This window comes from Falco cherrug, chromosome Z (genome assembly GCF_023634085.1).
Source record: "Falco cherrug isolate bFalChe1 chromosome Z, bFalChe1.pri, whole genome shotgun sequence".
Lineage (NCBI taxonomy): Eukaryota > Metazoa > Chordata > Aves > Falconiformes > Falconidae > Falco > Falco cherrug.
Window position 1 is genome coordinate 36058661 of NC_073720.1, and position 18355 is coordinate 36077015.

General features: G+C 37.8%; 1 protein-coding gene across 3 annotated transcripts in view; it reads left to right on the top strand.

Moving 5' to 3' along the window:
- The window catches only part of CNTLN (centlein), a 198014-nt gene that overhangs the window by 53208 nt on the left and 126451 nt on the right, over positions 1-18355 (top strand). For all 3 annotated transcript variants that reach the window (XM_055699169.1, XM_055699168.1, XM_055699170.1), the window contains 2 exons: positions 3276-3409; positions 14715-14877. In XM_055699169.1, coding sequence (XP_055555144.1) covers positions 3276-3409; positions 14715-14877 — 297 coding nt within the window. The remainder of the gene's footprint in view (positions 1-3275; positions 3410-14714; positions 14878-18355) is intronic.

Sequence of the window (18355 nt, forward strand, 5' to 3'; positions counted from 1 at the left end):
TACAGCGTATAAAAAATTAACATGAGGCTTTGCTTTCTGCCTTGAAGTAGTTCTTGAGAACTACTCTTCTGTGCTTCCCAGGGCTTATATCAGCTTCCTGCATCTCCTGACAGTGCACAAGTGGAAAAGCTGTCACTTGCCACCTTATGCATGGATGTGTCTCCATATTTAAGAATGACTTGGGTATTTAAATTTTGTTCTTCGGATGCAGGTCACTGAAGCTAATGTTTGATAATACTAAGAATGTATATTTTTCCCAAACTCAGACAGGCACAATAGGCTTTGTATGTAGACAACAAAAAGTGTCAGACTGGCACGTTTTAAATGAAGTTAGGCTAAAAGATAGTGGAATTGCTAACTAGAAAGAAACCCCAAACCACTAAAAAAAGTGCTTTTTAAAGTTCCCAAAGTCTGAAGGTGACAGCTTTCAAAGAAACAGGGAGAGGTGTTCTCTTTTAACGTTAAACACTGAGAAACAGCTATCTCTGTCAAGAGGAGCCTGATTTTTTAGTTCCACTGAAACGTGAGTTCTATTGAGATGGAACCCTGCAACAATACTCTTATTTCTGTCATAATACATAACAAGAAAAAACATGAAAACAAAGCTACTGTATTTAAAAGTGATTTCCCAAGGGTTTGAAGCTACAAATAACAAAACCTTAGTGTTAATTCACAGTGAGTCAATAATTATGCATAAATATGCCTTATGCCTTGTATGTGTTTTAAGCTTTTCATGTTTGAAGTTCTTTTAAATTCACCTTTTTTTTTTTTATTTTTCAGAGTTCATAGTTCTTGGGCTTGAAGGTTAGGATCACCACATTTTCACGGCTAGAAATAATGACTAGACTTACTTTTGTGCTTTACTTTCAGTCCTGTCATAAAGAAGTGTATCTTTTACTGTGTTTTGTATTTTTCTCCAAAATATGCATTTTCTTCCTCATACTATATACCTGAGTTATTAGATGTTTAGACTTACTGTGTTTTTAATAACTTACTTTGCTTTAATATGCTTTGAAATATTGAATTCTAAACTGTTTGTATATACAGTTGAAACTAGATTTAATTTGAAAATCAGGTTTAGGAGAACTTATATTTAGCAAATTTTCAGTCTGCATGTGTATGCAATGAAACTACCTTTTTGGCTGATGTATCAACTGAAGGCAACATAACTTCCATGAGATTTTAAAAAGCAGAGATACTCAAATTGAGTGTAAAAGATTGTAGGTTATTTCATAATCTGAGATTTCTGACTTCTGTACAAAGGATCTACTAAATGCCTCAATACAGGTTATTTCAGTATATAATCTATTTGTATAACCAGTCCCTTCTTGCACCTGTTTTTGTTTTGCCCTTTCAGTAATGCTTAAAAAACAAGGCAATTTCAAAATAAGTTCAGAAGATCGAACTGATTGATTTGTTAGCTGAAATCAAAATCTGAGGTTGTTTGTCACAAATGGGGTTAAGTACTGAAAGATGCTTTTTTTCTGTTTTTAAATTCTGCAATTGTATAGCTTCTAAAGTTGTATTTATGACAAAATAATTTGTTACCTATTCTTTGTATTGTACCCTGCAATGGATGATGGGAACTTAAGCATTGGTAAGATCAGATATTTTTTAATGTCTACCATGAGAAACCTCTGCAACATTGTGGTGTGGTTTGAAAGATAGGCAAATAGGGTTTATTCACAGAAAATGTGAACTCTGTCATTTCCATTCACATATACAATAACTTTCAGGTGCTGTGGAAAAACAAATACTGAGAGAAACCCTAAGGTTGTTTGACTGCAAGTTAAGAATATCTTATTATACTTCAACATTTTCATGTGTTGATAGAATGGACTGCCTCCTACCATTCTGAAATCTTTTGCTATCTGAGAAACAAAAAAATATTTGCTGCCTAGCCTTTGAGATTGAATGATGACTCATTAGTCAGGTACACCAGGTGTATAACCTGAGGTTTATGATAAGACAAATAATTTTCCTACCTTATTCACTTACTAATTTTTCCATTTTATCACATTAATGTTTCTGTTTTTAACAGGGCATGGTAATTCTTGTCCAAATTCAAAAAGCTTGATTGTACTGCACTTTTGATAAATCCAAATACATGTAAGACACTTTCATTCTGTTTTAAAGACAAAAAAAAAAAAATTATTTGCTTTTCAGTTTTAAAAATACTTTGAGACCTTCAGTATTTGAAACACCTTTGCTGAAAGGGAAAAAATGTGCATCTCTATTTCTTTAAGTCTGTATGTAAATGGTAGATAAACTAGTATACTGTTGGCTGTAGGTTAGGAATGCTGTCCTACTAGGAGGCATTTATTTTAGATTATTGGTGAATCCTGGAATATTTGCCTTACTGAGAACAAGCAACTGTGTCTGTGAGTAGCATAATATCAAAGTAGGTCTAAAGCTGTTACCACCTTCTGAATCTCTGCTGTAGATATTGCTGTAATGATTCTATTCTTGCCTCAAAACACTCTGGGAGAATAGTCATATGAAGCTTCTTAAGGACTGAAGTACTCCTCTGAGCTGCTAAACCTCCGGAGAACTCTAGTAAGGTCACAGTGTAGAGGTTGAAGTCTTGTTTGCGTAAGCTGCCTTACTGCTACGTTTCCTAGATATACCTTCACACTTTGCTGACCAACGTCTACAGTAAGGCTTACTGTAATAGGCAAACTATTGCTTGTTCACATTGTTTTCAACGAGCATTCCAGAAGTCTTCTTGTACACAGTTTCTTTTCCTGGAGAAACTACTACTTGCACTGAATTGCAAGTGCAAAATCAGAGCAGATTTAACAAGTAGTATCAAAAATTAATCCGTATTGATGATTCTTAGTTCATGTGTACAATATTGTGTGTTCTTTTGAGAATGAATCTATAGCTGTTTTTTGTTAGGAGGAGCGTTTTTTTGTGTTTGATTTCTATACAGAGAACATGGTTTAGTTAGTCCAGTAGTTAGTGTATTATTGCTTTGCAAAGATTTGATTCAGGATTCTCCTTCCATATGCAGCAAATGAATTAAGGAAAACTTCCTACAGCAAAGAACAGGTGGAAAATCTAAAATTTGAAATACACCTTTTTTCCTGATATTTCACATTTTTCACACAAGTATACATGCACATATACCTATATATATTTGCTTAGATCACAATAAATACATGCATGTATGTATGTGCACATCCATTTTTATATATATATAGATAACATGCATAATAGATTTTAACACTTCATTATACATTACCTTTAATACATTTCAAATTCTTCATTTACAGAATTTGGAAACTGATTTAACAGAGGCAAGAGAACAAATGAGAGAGTTGCACAGCATATGCAGTAACTTGTCATCTCAAGTAGCTGTGAAACAGGAAGAACTATCCCAAAAGGACTGCGATGTAATCAGAGCTAAGTAAGTATTTCATGATTTCATTGCCTCTTAGTCTGAGTGTTGTCAAAAACACTGTTGTTCCACTCACAAAGCAGTGTCTTGCGTTACAGGCATTTTGTGCAATGGTGTATTTTCATGCCATTCTGTTCCACAAGATGTAAAGCTTTTGAAGTTTAACAGTAGATGACAGTTTAGACTCTCCCTGATATATTTTGACTTTTAGTATATCATCAGTTTTGGGGTATGTATGGACTTTAAAAATTACACTTCTGTATTTAGCATTGGGTCAGAGAACTAGCAATCTCCACTGAAAATAACAAAATATCAATATGATCAGTGGTGTAAATATTTGATCGGAGAGGGTAAATGCCCTAAATTTAGAAAAGCTTTAAGCCTAAAAGTCAAATCTGATGAGTCAGTCATCAGAAGTCTACACGGGCCTGTACTAAAATTTTAAAGTGCAGTGATTTAAACTTTATCTTAGGTCTCGCACATCGTTTCTTTATACTCAGCCTGTGAGATTAGTGCTGCATTATTTGAGTTGTGGAAAAGAAATGAAGAATGGAATGAGTTACATGAATTGACTAGACTACCAAATTCCTCAAAATTAAGGCACTGGTGGAAGACAGTGGGTAACTTTTAAGTGGATTGTCAGGAAATTATCAGTTTTTCCCTTCTTAGGGAAAGGCGTGCAGTGTTTATCACTCTTGTGTTAGTCAAATAGAATTACCTTCAATATTGCCTTAAATTGCCTGAAGTTGGGTTGCAGAATTCGTCAGCATGGCTGCTCCTATTTGTTTTCCAAGCAGAAATAATTTTGCTGTAGGGAGTCAGTATCTAAGTCTTTTAGGGAAAAAAATAGAAATATGATTTTTGATGCCTCTGACCTAAATTGTTGTCCTAGTATTTGTTGAAATCTTTACAGGAAAAAGGATGTCTTCTTATTTTCATATTTAAAAGGTTGGGGTTTTGAGAGTCAATAAAAATAGGCAGGTTTAATGGAAAATTGTATTGAAAGAAGCAATCACTGGAAGTTGAGAATGGACTAATAGGCTTTATTACCGCTGAAATTATTCTCAGAAATATAGATATGTGTGTGGGAGGACTAGGGACAGCAAAGAAGACATTTTTAAAGTCACGTAATCAAGGTTTGCAAAGTTACTGCTTGTTGGTTGCAGTTTAGGATATTGCAGACTGAGTAGGCCAAGTCATTAAACTTAAATTTCCCAAAATGTATTCTTTGCTGTTCACTGCAAAACAACCTCTTAAAATTTGTCACAGACATCTTGTTTAAAGATGTAATTAAAATAAATACTTTCTTGGACATAAAGTCTGAACTTGAGGCAACAGAAAGATGGACAGTGTACTTCTTTTTGAAGTGTTTCAAGTCTTTTCCTGTATGTTTTTCCATACAACCAACCTACATTTATGGAAAACAGTTTGGCAGACTGATTGTATATTTTTTTCCGTGTTCTTAAGTGTTTTTCTTCCTAGATACTTAGCTGATGTAGTGATGAAGGATAGTATTTTTCCATATCACTAGTATGTGAGTTATACTTGACATATTATATAGGTATATATTTGATCAGTGTAACTGTAATTCAATGCCTGCTAATCTTTCTTAATGAACTGTCTTTATCTACAAGTTTCTTGTTGATATTTCTATTAAGAATAAAGAAGACATGCTAAATGGCTTATATTATGTAAAATTCACAGTTTCAGGCAGCAGTTTCGGTAGTTAGCCATACAAACTAAGAATTTAAAATAGCCTTGTGTCTTTTGTAGTACAGAATGCTGAAGTTTCCCCTTATTGTCCCATAGTGTCAGTACATAGTTAAAACTATTTTTCTATTGGTTCTTAATGAAAGAAAAAAGTTCAGATTATAGAGGTCTATGCAGAAGAAAGTCAAACTGTACTTAAGTTAAAGAAGGTAACAACTGCAGAATTAAAGGAAAAAATCTGAGGAGAAAATAAGTTTTTCACATCTTACCTGCCTAGGCCAAGATCTTTGAACTGTGTTGACTTCATGATTGGAGCATTTGGTTGTTCCTTTTATTTTTAACTGATCTTTTTTGTTATTGTTATCCATGTTTAAAACTTAGTCTTATAAAAGTATCACATTGAATGCTCAGTTTTCATTCAATGTTGGCAGAAAATTTGATGACAAATCGTGTGGAAAATACCCCACCTCCCTTACTATTTCCAGTTTCCCATCATCTGTTTCAAAATTTTGGAGCTGAAAAAGACAGTCTGACTTGCAGATTTCTCTGTTCTATCCACTGCTCTCTCTCTCTCTCCCTCCCTGTCTGCTACCTGCCTCCCTTCCTCACCCTCCCCTTTTTTGAAAACAGACCAGGAGCACAGTTGTAATTATTAGGAACAAGCTCTGGAGGAAAAGAGGAAGGAGACTGGCTTCATTCATTTGGTGTCATCTTTCATATGCACTATAGGCAGATCCAGAAAAATACTCCTTCAGTTGACATCTTGGTAATACTGTCTGAGATTTTTACAGTAGATGCTAAAATCAATTGGAAAAGAAAGTCTCTAGAGGTCTCTGTGCAGACTGGTCTGGTGCTCTGTTTCTTGTGCAATCGTTAACTTCTTGCTGTGTTCTGCACATCTGTCAAGTTTGTTAGCAAGAGGGTTTTTTTCATTTAACAGCAACTATGTCTGTAGACATTAAGAGAACTGTTTCCATTTAAGGGGCAGTCTTTTTCATCAAATTAGCAGGGACCAAGGTTTTGAAGAAGTGCTTGTAATGGGTTTCCACGGCAAGGTTTTGGTAGCAGGGCAGCTACAGGTGTGGCTTCTGTGAGAAGATGCCAGAAGCTTCCCCCATGTCCAATGGAGCCCATGCCAGCCAGCTCCAAAATGGACCCACTGCTGGCCAAGGTGATCCCATCAGCAACAGTGTAGTGCGTCTGTGAAAGGGCAAAAAAACACAAAAAAAACCCCAACAAAGTCTGTGCCAGTGGATGACTCTGTAGACACCCAGGCCAGTGGAGAAGGAGGAGCAGCAGGTGCTCCAGGTGCAGGAGCAGAGATACCCCTGCAGCCTGTGGTGAAGTCCACGGTGAGGCAGGCAGTCCCCCTGCAGCCCATGGAGGTCCATGGTGGAGCAGATACCCACCTGCAGCCCATGGAGGACCCCACACCAGAGCAAGCAGATGCTGAGAGGAGACTGTGACCCATGGGCAGCCAGCAGGTTGCTAGCAGGGCTTGTGACCCTGTGGGGAACCCACACTGTTCCTGAAGGGCTGCACCCCATGGAAGGACCCGCGCTGCAGCAGTCAGTGAAGAATTGCAGCCCATGGGAAGGACTCATGTTGGAGAAGTTTGTGGAGAACTGTCTCCCATAGGAGGGACCTCACATGGGAGCAGGGGAAGAGTGTGAGGAGGAAGAAGCAGCAGAGACAGCGTGTGATAAACTGACCGCAGCCCCCATTCCCCTGCGCCGCTTTGGGGCAGGAGGTAGGGAAATCGGGAATTAAGTTAAGCCTGGGAAGAAAGAAGGGTTTGGGGGCAATTTGTTTGTAAGTTTTGATTTTATTTCTCATTATTCTACTCTCATTTGAGTGGTAATAAATTAATTTCCCCCAAGTCAGGTCTGTTTTGTCTGTGATGGTAATTGCTGAGTGATTTCCCTGTCCTTATTTTGACCCACGCGCCTTTCATTGTATTTTCTCTCCCCTCTCTGGTTGAGGAGGGGAGCGACAGAGAGGTTTTGGTGGGCACCTGGCCTTCAGGCACAGTCAGACCACTACAGTGCTCCAGTCTAACTCTGGCCCTGCAGAATAGTGAGTGTTCTTGAAAATCCTACCCAGTGTCAGGAAAAGTCTGTAACATGCTTCTGAGGTGTGGAAGATAAATTTTCGAAGACTAGTGAACAGATAGTATTTACAGGGCCCATCCTGCACAGCAGATGTCTTCAAGAAGACACCACCTCTCCTTGCTGGGTTTATTTTTGAAAAGCACTCTTGATCTCACTGGGCATGATTTCAGACTTCTGAAGTAGCTGTGAAATGTTTTTTCCTTGTTATATGTTTTATATTTGCATTCAGTACAGATTTTCTGGATCTATTTAGAGTCCCTGATAGCCTTTCCATTTTCATGTTCTGGAAGAATTATCAGATCTTGCTGTTTGTTTCTGAAGATGAAGTCTAATGGATCTCTGGGATTTTGTTTTAGAATTAGGTTCAATATCAAGATTTAGAACTTCTGTGTTTACTGCTGAGCACTCAGTGCTGTGTCCCCCACTGGCTCACAGCTCTGATGGAACTTGGAGCATAGACCAGGAGAGGTTTGCTTGACTCACTGAAGACTTGAGCCTTGCTGTCACAGGAGGTACTAAACTGTTTGCGAATATAATACACCATAATCTAAAACAAGTAAGATTTTCTTGCCCATGTGTGCCATGACTTCATTCCTTTGATTAGTTTCTATTCCAAATCTATCCCTGATCATTTTACAACCAGTTATTTTGCAACAAAATTGCCCCCTGCCTTTTTTTTATTTTCTTTTTTGTCCCTCTCCCCCCACTGCTGCTGCTGTTTGCCTCTGTGTTGTAAATTGTAAGGCAGTAGATTTCTGTGCAGCCCTTCCTTCGCTGCTCTGGGATTTTCAGGTTATTCTTTGCTTTGTGCTGTAAACTGTTTCGTAAGTATCTATGACATTCCCCTGAGAAACTGTAATTCATAGTGCCTGTCACTGTGTTGTATTTCTAAACTACAGATAATGGAATCTAGAGATTTCCTGAATTACCCCATACCCTCTTATACTCCCTTGGTAATAGGGGTAGCTGAGATACTCAGAATCCCAGCGTATTGCCCAAAACTGGTGGTGAAACACAGCCAACATCATCACCTGAAGTGGTGGGTGTGAGGAACATTAACTATTTGCAGCACAGTTGTATAGCTTCTGAAATGACAGTAGCTGCTCATTTCATATACATCTCTGGGAAGCCACTGTTTACTTTTAAACTGTTGGTATCTACAGATATAAAAGTTTTATTTAATATTAACCTCTAAGGATAGAAGGAAACTTTAGTTTCCACTGTTGCAAGATGTAGGCGCTAGAGCTATCTCTACCCTAAACAGTAGTATGAACCTTAAGTATTGTTATTGGTAGGACAAGGTGTGAAATCTTCAAGTCTTGCTGCAGTCCAATTTGTAGTGTCTTCATGTGGTGTCAGCCTTGCAATCTTTAAGGGAAAATCTGCTAAGGTTACCGTAATATTACTTTAGTGGCTAAAATAGTTTAGCTATGCTCTTCTACTTCTACTTGAGAAAAAAATGGGTATTTTTCATTGCATGCAGGCTGTTCCTTGTGACTTGAAGTGTGCAGTTCACTTTCTGTAAATTTCTTGGTTTCCCATTGTACCGGTCTCAAGGTGTTAGGTTAGAGACAGGAGTTTTTTTTTTCTCAGAGCTATCTGGTGACTTCAGTGTTAAATGGAGCTAAATACTCTCAGTGTATCATAGTGTGTTTGTTTATGGGGAGGGTAGGGGTAGTAGGGAAAAAATAGAACTAGTAGGTGTTTCAATATTGGTACTTGGCTGAGAGAATACTGTGTATTCCATTAGTGTTGCTGATGGTGACGTTTTTCTTAAATTTGTGTTTGTTTAGAGTGCACAATATATTAAAACATTTTATCAGTATGTGCTTATATTTGTATACATTTATCCTACTTGTATGTGTAGATGTACATATCCACATATAATCTATAGATTTAACATATAGATTTAGATATTTTTACTTATCTGTGCATGTATGTATAGATGCATATGTATGTGTGTATATAGGTACATATATTTTAAATGCCACTATTAACTTTGTTACATCCAATTTGCAATTTTTGATTATTTATTCTGTTACGTCCTCACCTAGGAGTATCATTTTACTAAGGCTTTGACATTCTTACCCTGCTGCGGTGACAGGCAGGTGTCTCTTGTAGAGTGCCTAGTAGTTTGCTGGTTTGAGTAAGCATATTAATAGATATTTTGATCAGAAAATAATTTTTATCTTGTAACTGTTTTTGATTGTCATGGGGTTGATTTTGTTGATTTTGTATACTCCCTTTGAGCACACTGCAAGCAAATTAGTAACAGAATCACACAGAATCATTGAGTGGCTGAGACTGTGTAGTCCCGCTGCTCCAACAGGTCCAGCCCTCTGCTTGAGCAGTATCAGCTGCAGCAGGCTGCCCAGGATGGTGTCCAGTCAAGTTTCAGTGTGTCCAAAAATGGAGACTCCACAACCTCTTGGGATAACGTGTTCCAGTGATAACTCATACAGGATAAAAAAGAGTGGAACTCTTACAGGATAAAAACATGTTTCTTATGTTTAACTGGAACATCATATGTTTTTTATTTGTGCCCATTGCCTCTTTTCATGTGAATGGGCACCACTGAGAAGTCTGTCTCCATTTTCTTTATAGACTCACATCAGGTATTTATACACGTTGGTAATATTCCCCTGAGCATTCCCTTCTCCAGGCTGAACAGTCCCAGCTTTCCCAGCCTCTCTATGTACGGCAGATGCTCCAGTTCTTTCATCATCTTTGTGGTCCTTCACTGGATTTACTCCAGTATGTCCATATGTCTTTTGTACTGGGAAGCTCTGAACTGGACACAGCACCAAGGTGTGTCTTGGCACTTCTGAATAGAGGGGAAAGATCCTCCCTCCCCCTGCTGGCAGTGCTTTTTTCAGTGCAGCTCAGGATGTCATTGGCCTTTGTTACAAGAGCATATTATAGGGTCAAGATGGTGTCCACCAGTATCCCCAGGCATTTTCTGACAAGCTGCTTTCCAGCTGATCAGCCCCCAGTCTGTGCTAGTGCATGGGGTTATTACTCGCCAGGGGCAGTAATTTGCACTTCCTTTTGAACTTTGGTTCTCGTCAGCCCATCTGTCCAGCCTGTTGAGGTCCCTCCGAATAGCAGCACAAACATCTGGTGAAACAGCCACTGCCCTCAGTTTTATGTCATCAACAAACTTGCTATGGTGCACTGTCCCATTTGTCCAGGTCATTAATGAAGATGTTAGAAAGTATTGGACCCAGTGTCAGCCCCTAGGATACACCACTAGTGCCTGGCCTTCAACTGGACTTTGTGCCTCTGATTACAACCCTTTAAGCTCAGTAGTTCAGCCAGGTTCAAGTCCACCTTACTGTCCACTTATTTAGCCTATACCTCATCAGTCCATCTATAAGCGTTTTCTTGCAGACAGTGTCAAAAGCCTTACTACACTCAAGATAAACAATATCCATTGCTGTCCCCTCATCCACCAAGCTAGTTGTTTCATCCGAGAAGGCTGTCAGGTTGGTTACCTATCATTTCTTCTTAGTAAATTCGTGAGGACTACTCCCAGTGATCTTCTGGTCCCATACATGGTCCATCACTTTTCCAGGGACTGAGGTGAGGCTCAAGTTTCCCAGATTATTCTTCTTGAATATAGTGACATGCTTTCTTATAGTTGTCAGGAACCTCCCCCGAGGTGTGATCTTTCAGATCATTAAGATTACTGAGCCTCTGTCAGCACTGAGTCATAGGTGTATCACATCGACTCCCATGGACATGTGCATGGCCAGTTTGTTTAAATGTTCACTGATCTGATCCTCCTCCACTGAGACTGACTCACAGGGACCTGGGATTGCTAGAGGCAAGTGTTACCTTTAAAGACAGAGCTGAAGAAGGCCTTGAGTGCTTTGGCCTTTTTTATGTCCTTTGCTACCAGAGTTCCTGCTTTTTTTCATCAGTGATCCCACTTTATCCCTTGTCTTCATTTTGCTGCTGACCTGTTCACAGAAGCCTCTTACTGCTCTTTGTACTCCTCACCACATTCAACTCCCCACACATTGTGGCTTTCCTTATCCCTGCATGTTTAGACAATGTCTGAATTCCTCCTGTCCTCCTGTCCTTATCTCTGCATCTTGTATCCTTTCTTTTTGCATGTGAGTTTAGTCAGGGGAGGCCCTTGTTCATCCATGCAAGCCTCCAGCTACCTTTGCTTGACTTCTTGCTCACTGGAATGGACCATTGTTGATTTTGGAGGAGGTGATTCTTGAAAATCAATAAGCTGTCATAGATCCTGATCCTTCTTCTCTCCAGGCCAGTACTATACTGGATTCTTCCAAGTAGGTCCCTGTAAACGCCCAAGTCTGCTTTTCTGAAATCTATGTTGCAATTGTGCTTTTTGCCTTTCTTGCTCCTCTCAGAATCCTGAACTCCCATCATCTCAAGGCTGCACATAAGCCTGCCCCTGAGCGTTACATCTCTGACCAGTTCCTGTTTGTAAGTATGAGGTCCAGCAGTGTATCTCCTGTCATCAGGCTGCTGATTGTCTGTGGCAAGAAGTTATTGTCAAAGCACTCCAGAAACCTCCTGGATCGGTTGTGCCCTGCCATGTGGTCTCTCCAGCATATACTGGAGTGATTCAAGTCCCCCAGAAAGACAAGGGCCTGAAAACATGAATCTTCTGCCAGTTTTCTGAAGAGGACTTAATTCTTCTTCCAGACCAGAATGGATCAGCAGGCAGCTGTACTGTAATCTGCACTGGTCTGCCCACACCTCAACTGGCTCATTGCCCATCCCAAGGCAGAGCTCCATCTACTTAACGCTGCTCTTTCACATAAAGGGCAACTTCTTGCTATCCCAGCCTGTCCTTCCTCAACAGCCTGTATGCATGCATGGCAACACTCCGGTCATGTGACGTATCCCACCTTGTCTGTGTGATCCTGAGAAGCCCTGCAACTGCAGACAAATCTGTAGTTCCTCCCGTCATCCTCCATAGGGACATGCTGTGTGCTTCTGAACAGCAAGTTCAGATGGGCACACAGTTGTGCTTATTTCCCAGGAAGACTCTTAAGAGCTTCCCCCATGATGTCCTGTCAGCCCTCCCATATTTATGTGTGTGTGCTTGAGGTGATCCTCCTTGAGCATTGTACTGTTTATCACAAGGTCTTTCCTGTCCACACCAACCTGTGACTTTTGCTTGCCCACCTGGGCCACAGCTCCCTTACTCGTGGCTTGGTCATCAGCATCTCTGTCCTCTGCCATTCCTTGTTTAAAGCTCCCCTCACCAGGTTGGCCTGTATCTTATCAAAGGTGCTTCATTATGTGAATTAATTTGTATTGCACTATTGGCGCTGAATAATTCATCATAAGATTGAGCATAATTTTCTTCTTCTTGTGTAAAAAAGAAATAAAAAGTTTCCCCTTGTGGATTCACAATGTAAAAATAGCACCTCATTCACTAAAGAGAATAAAAGCAGTTGTATCATTCAGCCGCAAGTTAAGTGCAGTATTTGTGTGCTTCTGTGTGAAGAATTTTTCAGATTGCAGCTATTTTGGTTTGGGTAACTTTTTACTCAAAAGAAAAAGGAATTTAGGAATGCGTATGAAGAAATTTTATTTTTAAAGTGTGACATAATGGAACTGTGACTGAGCTTCCTTGTATTTAAAAAGCTTGAATTTAACATGAACAAATATGTGTTCTGACTGCTGCAGTTCATGGGTGGCAATACACTTTGTGGGCAGACCATTAGAGAACACCTAATACTGTGTATTCTCAGGTGACAGACATGGAAAACTGTATTGATGTTTGCATACAAATTAAAGAGCAGCAATACACCAGAATGGTTGTGGCAACAGTTACTACCATTTCCAACAGTATCTGAGGGTTCAAGGTTATCCCATGTTTTTCCCTTCCACAATAAAATGAGATTCTGGTTGGAGAACCTGTGCAAAATTAATATAGTCTGTGTTTTAACTGCAGTGCAAAGATCTGTCATTTTCTACTATATACTCACAGTCAGGGAAATGAAGCAAGTGCTTGTTTGGAAGCCTGTTGTACAGGGTGTTGGGAAGTGCCAATGTATCACTTATGTCCTTATTTCTGCTGCTTATGAAAAGGATTGAATTAATACATATGAAGTACATACTGCAGTTGACTTTTTATGCAACAAAACCAGATTCCTTACTGCATCTCTACTGTTGTTAATTTTGAGAAGCTATTTTACATCTCATTAAGAACAGTAAGACTTAAATACTGTTAAGTAAGATGTCCTTAAGTGTTCTTATGTATTTGCCTGTTAACACACTTTTATAAACAGTGCATTTTTTACAACATCAAGTTGTCTGACTGTGCTGTTATGGTACATGTAATTTCAATTTTTATGTAATTGAAATGTAATCACAAATTAAGTAGTGGCACAGGTCTTAAATGGTTTTTTTTTGCTAGTTCCCTTAAAATGGTTTCTTTGTCCTTCTGCAGTTTCAGGAAAACATAGTAAATTTGGTATTGCCGCTTACTTTTTGTACACTAATTGTTGCCTGGACGTCTCCAGCAGTATTATAAAAATTTTATGATGATTCTTGTTGTTAATGATAATTCTAGGCATAGAGAAGCCACATATGTGTTGGAGCTCACTAAGAAAATTCTTTAAGGAATAAGAAGAAAATTAATTGGAGTGTTAAAGTTAGTATCTGTATGTAATAGTAGGGTGAAACGTGCTTGTGAATTAAACAGAAAATTAAGTATAAGATACATTAAAAAGGATTAATGGAGTCATCTGAACTTATAACATGTTACGGAAAATATTCCAAGTTTTTAATCACTGTTTAAAACAAGTGTTGCTGATCTTTGCTTTCGCCTTAATTTAGAAGATCTATTAGCTGTACAATAAAATTCTCAAGCAAACTGATGATACAAAATCTATGCTATGGTTGCATTACAGCACAATTCCTATTACTTTGTTTTAGAGCTTTTATTGTTAGGTTAGATAATACACACCAAAGTTTACTTGCTTTGCTTATGGTTGTTGCAGTGTGCTGTACCTGCAGACAACAGGTAATTCATCAGCAGACATACTTTGTGTAGGGAGTATATGTATTTCAGATAAGAGACTTGCTTTACATATACTCTGCAACTTAAGAAAAACTTAACTTTTTTCTGATAGTTAAAAAAATTATTTTAGTATTCATGTGTTCTAAATATTCTATATTTTGACACTTACTGCTAAAGAGTTAACTGAATATTGATTAGAAAGTGTTGATGCAGTAGTGAAAATCCATTTATTTTAGAGCAGTTAGAGCATTAGAGGGAAATTGAATGGCATTCCATTTTGAAACTTAACTGTTTTGTAGATATTTCACAAAAGTATGTGATAAATATTTTATATGTAACTTCTAGTGTTTATAAGGCAATTGACAGAGAAATAAATGAAAATAGGAAGCTCATTATCTACAATAAAATTATTTGAACACAATTGTTTAACGGAGGTAATTGTTCTTTTTCTTAATTTCTATTTATTGCTTGTTTTGCACAGGAAGGAGTTACAGGAGCTGCAGAGTCTTTACAGACAAAACGTTGAACATACAACACAGCAGGCTGAGCTGATAAAGCAGCTTCAGGCTCTCAATATTGATACACAAAAAGTACTGAAGAACCAAGAAGAAGCACACACAGCTGAAACAACATCATATCAGAAAGTATGCCATTTTGCTTTATGATCACAGGGTTCATTTTAATATCCATCTGTACATTGGACAGAGTAATCAAAGCACTGTGCAGTGTTGCGTCCTTTAACTCTCTGGATCTTTATTGTTGTCAAAATATGGTTGTCAGACTAACAGAATTTATTGGCCTAATTACATCCCAGCATATATGGCACCTTGCTTACATTAAACTAATGAGCCTTGAAATTTAAAGATTTAGTTATATCTGAAGAAAAATGGGAGAGAATTGCCAAGCATATGAATTTCTGTATGTAATTGTGTTATTTATGCTTTTCTTCTTCTTTCTCTCCTAGAACTTTCAATTGCTAAATTCTCCAATTTGTTTCTGATAATTTAGAAGAAATTCCTTTCATTTGTGAATAATGTATTTGTGTGAATCTCAAGCCATTTTAATCATTTAAGATGCAAAAAACTGCTCAATCAAAATTAACTGGAAAAATTGTTGCCAGAATAGCTTTTTAAATTGATAATTTAATTTTTTTTAAATTATATTTACATTTATAGAACAGATTCATACTTCTGATGAATGCCAGGGAAAACACTAACCCTGAAGAGCCATCACATGCACACTACTCAGACTTTTGAGTGTAGCAAACTATGTGGTTGTGTTTTTCAGTCTGTAAGAAATAAAGAAGATATGTTTCCTTCCTTTTTGGAAACATTGATGAGGAAGAAGACAAGAAGTTGTACAGACAACTTTCACATACCTTCTTCCAGTTGTGGGACTGTTTTGTCAAATTGCGTACTGTCAGTGCTTTTTCAAATAACAGGTGTTTCTCTTTATCATCTTACTTAAGAGTATGCAGTTTGTGTTAAAATTGTGAAGCTAGGCCTAAGTCAAGCCAGAATCAGTCCTAGGTTTCTAAAAATGTGTTAACATTTTATAACACATAGTGCCCAGCAGATTCTTGTGTACTTAATGCTGCACAAGTGTATTATTGGCTGCAGCGATGGTAGCCCAGACAAGCTACAGGTAGGCTTCCATCAAAGGTGTTCAGAACATGTACAAGGCAGGGGGAGTTCCACGTATCTGGGGCAAGACAAAGTAAATTATAGGATTAAAAAAAAAAACCAAACAAAACCAACAAACCAGAATGTAGGTGTTGGGAGTTGCTATTTCTTTCATTTTTCATTCTTCTGTCAGTGCTTCTATTGGTGTTAAATGAATCCTTTCAGTCACTCAAAACAAAATAATTGGCACAAATGAAAATAATATGAATGCTCTTCATTAGTGTTCATAAGACCATATTCTTCTAGATGAATTCTACCATATATCAAAGAAAATGAAACTGGGTTTTCATGAGACTGTTTTAAAGCATGATAAAATTTTTTATAACGGTCACTTTACCTTGCATAATAGTGATTTTTGTGAGTATTACTTCAATTTGGGAAAGAGTTTAACCTGTCCTATGAAATATAATTTTACTATTATAAGTTACTTATGTATTATGGAAAATTGATGTGTATACTTAATATAGCTGTAAGGGCAGGCTGCTTCTAAACTGGTCTTGGCTCGAAATTCAGGATTGCTTCAGAAAGCTGGTTCACCATTCTTTGTCTGTCATAGCAGAACTTAAGACTTCTGCTTAGATGATCATAGAACAAGAACAAGAATAGTGTGATTTTGAAGATAAGCCCTTTTATTTGATAGCTGCTACTATCCAACTCAGAAATGACCCTAAAATTTACTGGTTAGGAGGTGCTGAATTCAGTATTTTTCCAGGGGTAAGGTTCGCCTCTTAAGCCAGCAAAAGCCAACTCAAATATTCTGGCAAATTATGACTGTGAATCTGATTTATCTGAAAGATAAAAAGTCTTTTTGTAAAATAGGAAAGTACCTAATGAACCTGGGGAAAAAAACTGTTCTTTTTGTTTATTATAAGAAATAGTTAAAAAAAAGGTATATAGTTAAAAAAAAAAAAGTTAAGTTCCCTGAGTCAGAATGAAATAGATCTAGTAATGTTTGGCAAATTTTTTGGAGGAGAAAAGGAGCGCCTTTATCATGACAATCCTGTTCTATACTTCTGATCAGGAGAACTGTATGAGATACCCAATTGTAACTGCTTTGAAGTCATTCATTTTCCAAATCACAAGTTATGCAGTCATACTGAAGTCACAGCAGACCTTTGGAAAACTCTGCATCTATAAAAATAATACAAATGCCTATTTTTCCCTTGAATGAGAAAGGCAAACCATTGCAGACCATTGTGTGTTCTGTTTGTCTTCCACGCGTTAGCAATATGCAGGCTGCAACAGCTAGATAAGGATGTGTCAGCTATTCCATAAACATATTCACAAAGGAGTATTTCCTACTGCTCCAAATGGCATTGAGCCTATCAGTATGTACATCCTATGATATATTGTCCCTTACAGCAAGATCAGTGACCTCTCTGTTAGTGGTGGGATAGGCAGTATATGCTATAGCTCAGGCGATGTGGTTGGCTCACATATTCAAAGTTTGTTTTAACAGTCTTAACCATTTAGGAAGAACTGCTTTTTGTGCTGATGCTAATGTGTAGTACAGAACAGTAGACTGAATAAAAGAAAAAACATTTCTGATAAACCAGATCAAGGTCATGAACTGGTACTGGATTATGTGGAAATCCATGAGGACCACAAAATCTCTTCCAAGTCTAGCTGTAGTGGGTAACACATATACATCAAGATCTGTAATCTGTTTTGTCAACGTGCATTGACTTGACATACTGCTACTGTTTCTACATACAGATATTAAGGGTGCTGTATTCTACAATAACTACTTTATGTTAGAGTATTTATGGAAACAAACTGATATCTATTTCATATTGCAGCTGTAGTTCTAATGCTCAAGGAGAGAGAATATTTTTCTGAAATGTACAGCATCTGTTTCAGTGGTCCCAAATGCTCCAGGGACTTCATTCCTATGCTGGATTTAATGAGGCTCAATAGATTTGTCCTCACCAACAATTTCAAGGTGGAGAGACTTCAATCAATACTAGGGATAATAAGACAAGAAGAGATTCTGAACTCCTTAGCCAGCTTATCACAGTTTTCTGAAATTTACAATTTGGGGCCTTTGTTTTTGTAATGCAGTACTTTCCCTTGATCTGATGTGGCCTTCAGGTTCCTTGTTAATCATACTGATTAAAATCTCTTAGTGGAAGGCCCTTATAGTGAAATGGAAATACTGTTATTTGTTATTAAATAGGAAATCTTAATTTGTGTGCTGGAACTTAGCTCTCATAGAGAAAGTAATGTAGCTAGTGGTACAGTACACGCCTGTGATGAAGAAAAGCATTGTTGAATAGTTAGATTGCTGGCATAATTAGAAAATACAGTAAGAGTTTTCAATTATGAGGTATTGTGGAAGTCTGTATCAAGTGCACCAGAAAGCAGATAAAAATAGGATAATGTCAGATATATTTTCAGATGTTGTGGCTAATTTTGTGTGTGTGGTTGCCTTTGCTAGTCC